Source organism: Tupaia chinensis, unplaced genomic scaffold (assembly GCF_000334495.1).
Source record: "Tupaia chinensis unplaced genomic scaffold, TupChi_1.0 Scaffold148607_1, whole genome shotgun sequence".
In the NCBI taxonomy this organism is placed as follows: domain Eukaryota; kingdom Metazoa; phylum Chordata; class Mammalia; order Scandentia; family Tupaiidae; genus Tupaia; species Tupaia belangeri.
The window spans coordinates 1,221,856-1,229,123 of NW_006208456.1; the positions used below are offsets into that span (position 1 = coordinate 1,221,856).

Genomic DNA, 7,268 nt, shown 5'->3' on the forward strand with positions numbered 1-7,268 from the left:
GGAATGGAAACTCCAGTGACCTGGATCTACAGGGCATCCGAATTGATTCAGAAATCCCCGGCACCCTCAAGTTTGCATGTAAGTGCATTATGAAGAATATGAGGAGGAATTCACTGAATTCTTTTCCTGAGAGGGTATCAATGTTAAAGACAAACTTTGTAGTGAGCGAACAGATCTATGTGACCATGCCCTGCACATATCACATGATGAACTATGAACCACTGAGCTGGCCCAGACCAGCTTGATACATCACCCTCAGGAAGGGAAGATGGTGGCAGTGCCTTTTATATTCTGTTTTTACTGAAATGAATTGGAAAAAAAAATGAAACCAAAGTACCAATAAAAAGTGAACATCTATCACCTTTTGATCATTTGACATAGCTGGATATATAATCCCCCTGTCATCCCTCGCTCCAATCCTCGTCAACATTTCTCCCATCCTCTCTTCATCATCCCCCATCCTAACACTGTCCCAAAAACCTTGCTTGATTCCCGTCCTCTGCCCTAAGCCTACAGGCACGAAAAGGGTGAACACAGAGCAAACTGCAGGAAAGAAGCAGCACTCTTAGGGGACCAATCTGATAACTCATGAATTAAAGAAATGCACAGTTAAGAGATTGTGCTGGGGCAGCAGGTGGCCTGATGATTAAGGCACTGGATTCCCACATGGCTGACCGTGGTTCAAGTTCCAGAACTGGTGGCTTGCTTTCTCACTTCTCTTCCACTCTATCCTACTGTTTTTCTCTGGTGAGCACACATGCCCTATGGCAAATTTTAACATTGTAAAATTAAATAAATCTTTTTTTTTAAAGAGGTTACGCTGAAATAAAATCCTGAAAACACTAGGAACAGGCAAAACAGAAAAAGGCACCAAAAATTCTTAAATAGGATTATATATCCAGCTATGTCGAATGATAAAATGGTGATCGATATTTACTGTTTTTTTGGTTTTTTAGAGACATTTTTAACTATAGGGAGTGTGTGCTCACCAAAGAGACAGAAAGTGAGAAATCACCCCCCAGAGGGAATTGTCATGCTGCAATCTCTTCTCTCCACTCTCCTTTTGGGATTTTGGGCATGTTTTTTGGGGGGGCCAGCACGCACAAGCACATGCCCACACACACAGCATGAGTTTGAAGCCTCTGAGTCCAGGACTCAAAACCACAGTGGGCCATGTGGGAGTCCAGCTACCACCATGGTAGTGTGGTTACATGCTGGTCCCGATGTTGACTGTTAATAAATATATTAACAGTATATACACATTAAATACACATGGAGGCTTCAAAGAGTTCATGGAAAATGCTTATTATCAAAAAATTATGCATAAATTTCAACACTTTTGTACTAAAATAAACCTACTTTATGTCTACTTTTCCACAAACTTTTGAAGTACCCGTGTGTATTTTTTTATTTATTCATTTATTTTAATTTGACCAGAGAGAGACAGAGAGAAAGAGAGAGAGAAAGTGAGAAAACAAGCCACCAAGACCAGGACTCGAACCATGGTTGGCAATGTAGGAATGTCTAGCGCCCTAGCCACCACACAACCTACTGGTCTGCGCGCGCGTGCGTGTGTGTGTGTGCACGCGCATACATATATATATTTAGTCATACCCTCCTGATACAATCTTTTATAATCCAGGAAAATAATTCCACGTATAGAGGGTTTTTTCTTAAAGAATTACTTAATTTTACTTATTATTATCATATTTAATGTTCTACAGGGGACGTGTGCTCACCAGAGAGAGAGAGAGGGAAACTGAGAAAATGAGCCTCCAGGTACAGGACTCGAACCATGGTCTGTGATATGGGAGTCCAGCGCTTCAACTACCATGCCACCTGCTGGCCCCTATAAAGAGCTTTTAGGATATTTAGTTGTGGTGTTAGTTATGGAGAAAATCTATTCACAATATTGTCCAACAATTTACTACTTTAGTACATTTAAACAATGAAGTATCATGCATCTACCAGAACTATTTATAAAAAAGACTATATAGTAATAAAGTGTTGGGACCAGCAGATGGCGTAATGGTTATATCACTAGACTCCCACATGGTCAACTGCAGTTCAAGTTGTTTTACATATATATATATTTTTTTTTTTTAATACACAGAATATACATTGTAAGGGTACATACTAAAATGTTAACAGTGGTAAGATTGCTCAATGGCTTTGTGGGCAAGGCAGCTGAATCTCACATGCCCAATCCCTGCTGTTCAAGTCCCAGACAGGGCAACCTGAGAAACATATTAGATGCGTGTACAGGAGTGCCTAACATCCCAAAAGAAGGAGAAGTAGTGAAAGGATTCACTGCATGACAACTCCCCATGAGGGCGGGAGTGCTTTCCCACTCTTCCACTCTGCTTCTGTCCATCTCCAGTGAGCATGAACACCCTCTATCAGGAAAAAAAAATGTGAAGGGAGGTTATCCCTAGGGAGTGCTCACAGATGGTCTCTGAGTTGTTATACTGTACTGTGGTAGCTCCCTTTTCTACACTTAGCCCATATTCTCAGAGGATGCAATTTTAAACAAATGCAATATAAATCAATCATTGAACAAACTGTGCTAAAATTAGAATTACTCCCATAATGTTATCAACAACTTTCAAATTTCTTTTGTTTTCCATACTTTTTCCAGCTTTTGTGGACCCAGGTAATGCTTTGAGCAATGCATGCATGACAAGGCATCAAACGTTCATCGAGGACCAGTCCCTGTAATGCAGTGGTTAAGTGCCACACAGCAGCAGCAGGATCCCACATAGCTGACCAGGGTTCGAGTCATGGCCCCAGTGGCTTGAATAATATGCCAGGCACATGTGTACATGTGCCCAAAGACACTGACATAGTGGAAAATTGGAGGAAAAAGAACTGTGACATAACCAGGCCCCACTGGGGGATGCCTTCTCACTCTCACGTGTGTATATCCACCCTCCGGCATAAAAAATTTTTTCATTGAGGAGACTGGATGGTGGCACAGTGGTAACACAGGGCTGACCCACATAGGAAGGTTCACCTCCAGAGTCATCCTCAAGTAGTCTGGGCACATATGTATGACCATGATCAAAGGATGGCTGAGGCCTGGGATAGATCATGGCATAAAGGCCCTGTTGGGGTACCTGTCACTCTTACTCTCTCTCAGTCATTATGTAAATAACCTTTAAAAAATTCACTGAGGAGGTTGCTGGCAGGTGGCATGATGGTTAAGGCACTGGACTCCCACATGGCTGACCATGGTTCGGGTCCTGGACCTGGCAGCTTGCTTTCTCACTTTCTCCCTCCCTCTGTGTGTGTGTGTGTGTGTGTGTCTGGCAGCCCAGCCACGTGGCAGGCTGTCTGTGATACAAAGATGTAAACACCACCCATTAGGGCACACTATGGGGAAATGAATCTGTGGAACAAACTGCTTACTAATTTCGCTTTTCAATCAAAACATTACATTGATACCACTGCCAGATACAGAGGGAAATTTACCTATATTAAGAGAAAGATATGATGCTTAGAGATGAGTTTCCCTAAAGATGGGCCTCCATGGGGTAGGGCTCGTTCTGGAACAGCCTAGAACCAAGTAAGTCTGTTCCTTTCATATATAATTTATCTTTTTTTTTCTTGCTATAGGGTGCATGTGCTCACCAGAGAGAGAGAGAGAAAGAGAACACAGAGTGAGAAATCACCTCCCAAAGGGAATGGCCATGCCACAATCCCTTTTCCTCCTGGAATTTTGGGCACATATGCACACACAACTGGCATGTTCTTTAAGCTACCAGGACTCAAACCACACAGTCAGCCATGCTGAATCTAATCAACGCCACCTCGCTGGACTACTAATCTCCCCTTTAAATGAAGAAAAAACAGGCCCTTATCCCAGAACCTTCCACAAGCAACAGTCTCTAGCTAAAAAAATGGTATGCTATTTTATTTAGCAGAAGGCAGCAGGACCAGGGCCAGTCCTGTAAGCCTGGTGGTTAAGGGAGCCAAAGCCCGAATGTCTAATAGCAATTTGAATCTTGGCCCCAGTAGCTTAAAAAACACTCCGGGTTGGGCCAGATGGCAGTGTGGTGGTTAAGAAGGCTGTGAATCCCACATGGACAACTTTGCGATTCAAATCCTGGACCTGGCGCCTTGAGAAACATGCCAGGACATGTGTGGATGCACACCCAAAATCCCGAGAGAAAAATGGAGAAGGGATTGTGGCACGGTCATTCCTTGGGGGGTGGGGGGATGTTTTCTCATTTTCCTTCCCGCTCTCTCTGTCTCTCCCCTTACTTCTGCTTGGCTGTCTCTGGGGAGTACACACGTCCTATAGCAACATTTGAATGCTGGGCACATGTAAATGTGCACCCCAGTTTCCAACGGGATGTAGAAACAGGAAAAGGGATCAGAGCATCACCACACTCCACTAGGGGGAATTTTCTCCCCTTACCTTTGTCTGGCTGTCTCTGATGAGCACATGTATGTTCTGGCAATTAAAAAAAAAAAGAAAAGAAAAGAAAACACAAGGGATAGTAGAGCCTTCCTGGTTATAAGCTCTAGAGTAAAATGGCCAGGGTTTATGCTTTTTACCACATCGTAACTATGTAACAAACAATTACTTCATCTCTCTTGCCACAGTTTCCTCATGTGCAAAATGAGGGTGACAAAAGCATTGAACTGAAGTTAGTGTTAAGATTAAATGAACTGGAACCAGCAGGTGGCGTGGTAGTTAAGGTGCTGGACACTCTCCCACATGACCGACCACAGTTCCAGTCTCAGACCTGGTGGCTTCCTCTCTTTCCTCCTCTGTGTCTCTCTCTGGTCAAATTAAAATAAATGAGTGAATAAATAAAAGTAAATAAACAATTTTTTAAAAAAGATTAAATGAACTAATCCATATACAGAACTGTGTATTTTGGTACATCATTATTGCTGTAGTTTTGCTTGTCGTCATGGTAATTTTCTACCTGTGACACAGTTTTCCATTACAAAAAGTTTCCCTTTTTAACTTTTTCTTTATTCATGAGAGTGAGACAGAGAAATAAAAAGAGAGATGAACACCCTCCACAGGGTCTGTGACACTGCCATGCCCTTCTTCCAGGCCTCGGGCCTGTCAAATCGCACCCAGTGAGTTTCAGGCTGACCAAGCTGGGAACTTGAACCACAGTCACCATGTGGATCCAGCTTGAGCAGCACATTACTGCTGCAACTTGAAACTGGCCCTCCGTGAATAAATTCATTTCGATAAGGAAAAAAAGAATGTGTCAATATAAAGAAAAGTATAAGAACTGTCTAGATTGAGCCCCAACACGAGGTCAAATCACCAAAGCTGAACCAAATGCCCCAGAAATAAAAGCTTTTTCCTACTGTCCAAAGGCCTAGTTTTTCTCCCAGAAGAGGACCAGTCACTTTTTTACTATCACCTAAGACTCCCTGTACTTGAGCTCCTAGCAAGATGAAAACATCTGACAGGTACAAACTCCACTCAGGCGCTTCTGCTCTTTTCCAGCCCAGATTTCCAATTACCAGCACCAAAAAAGCTCTGGGTGTTCTCACCGCCCACTGGCACCCCAGTGAGAGGCACTGGAGGCAAGAGACAACTGACCTTCAGAGCTTTGAAGATGACCCCTGGGTGCCGTGGAGAACGGGTAGTGTTGTTCTCCAGTTGCTGCTCCAAAGCACGCCGAAGCCCAGAGAAGTCTGTGGGAGGGTTGTAAGTCCTTGTTCCCTTGTAGTGAATGGAACTAAAGGCTTCAGGGAAGCGGCCCAGCTTCCGGAACCGGTCCTGGATGAGCTTCTCTGGCACCTCAGAGGGGTGGTCTACACAAGCAGAAACACAGGCATGTGAATAGTGTACGACTGAACTCTTTCGTTTTTTGGTTTTTTTTTTTTTTTTTTTTGGCTATAGGCCATGTGTGCTTACTGCAGAGACAAAGAGAGAGAGAGAAAGTGAGAAATCACCCCCCTGGGGGTGGGGGGGGAGGACGCACCACAATCCCTTCTCCTCCACTCTCCTCTTGGGATTTTGGGAACGCAGGCAAACAGGCTTCATGTGAGTTTCAAGCCAACGGGGGTCTGGAACTTGTGGACAGATGTCTAACTGCTTTTTCCTATTTTTCCAAAGACCTTTCTAGAGGGCCTAGCGGAGTCACACTCACAAACATTAACAGACCAGGCCTAGCGGAGTCACACCCACAAACATTAACAGACCATTTTTCCCATTAACAGGATTCTCCCCACATCCTGTCCCTGGCATAGTACCTTTGAGATGTATATTGCAACCCATTACAGTACACTCTTTTGCTTATCTCTTCCCAAGACACAGCCCCACATCCTGTCCCTGGCATAGTACCTTTGAGATGTATATTGCAACCCATTACAGTACACTCTTTTGCTTATCTCTTCCCAAGACACAGAACTTCCCTTTTCTTTGAGATGTAGATGAAGCATTTCTTTTAGGAATCTCTTCACAGGACACTCATCTCCCCTTCCAATCACCAACCTAAAAATTGTGGAACCCACCTGTAACCTACATACTCCCGCTTCCACATGTCCTGCCTTTCTGAGCCAGACAAATGGAAATTTCTTCACTAATTTTGTGGGTCACTCTCAAAATCAAATAAAAGGAACCCCTGTACCTGATCACCCTGAGAAAGGCATGTTTGCCTCCTCGTCTCTCCAGGCCTAGGTCACTCAAATTCTGCTTGGAAATAAACTGCATTAATTGTTTATTTTTTAGAATTAGTTATTTTCAGTCCACAGACTCAAACCATGGTCAGCCACATGGGAGTCCAGTGCCTTAACAACTAGGCCACCAGCTGGCCCCAGGTTCTGTCCATTTGTAAAACAGAAATAATTTGAGTCCAGCAGGTGGCATGGTTAAGGTGCTGAACTCCCACGTGGTCAACCACGGTTTGAGTACTGGACCTGGCAACTTGAAACTCAGGCCAGGCACATGTGTATGCATGTCCAAAATCCCAAAAGGAGAATGGAAGAGAAGGGATTATGGCATGGCCATCCTCCCTAGGTGGTGATTTCTCTCTTTCTTTCTCTCCAATGAGTGCAGTCACTCAGTGGAGAAAACAAACCAACCAACCCACCCACAAAACCTTTAAAAAAAATTTTTAAAAGTCATGGGGGTTGGCAGGTGGTGTGGTGGTTAAGGTCGCTGGGCTCCCACATGGCCAACCACGGTTCAAATCCTGGACCTGGTGGCTTGCTTTCTCTCTCTCTCTCTCTCTTTCTGTCCCTCTCTAGTCAAATTAAAATAAATAAATAAAGCTAAATAAAATAATTCT

The 7,268-nt window shown here is 43.8% G+C and overlaps 1 protein-coding gene and 1 pseudogene across 1 annotated transcript in view; one reads left to right on the plus strand and one right to left on the minus strand.

The window, feature by feature from the left end:
- The window catches only part of LOC102492859 (protein canopy homolog 2 pseudogene), a 567-nt pseudogene extending 350 nt beyond the window's left edge, over positions 1-217 (plus strand).
- ZFYVE1 (zinc finger FYVE-type containing 1) overlaps positions 1-7,268 on the minus strand; it is a 79,767-nt gene that overhangs the window by 27,315 nt on the left and 45,184 nt on the right. The window contains exon 3 of the mRNA XM_006170499.1: positions 5,576-5,790. Coding sequence (XP_006170561.1) covers positions 5,576-5,790 — 215 coding nt within the window. The remainder of the gene's footprint in view (positions 1-5,575; positions 5,791-7,268) is intronic.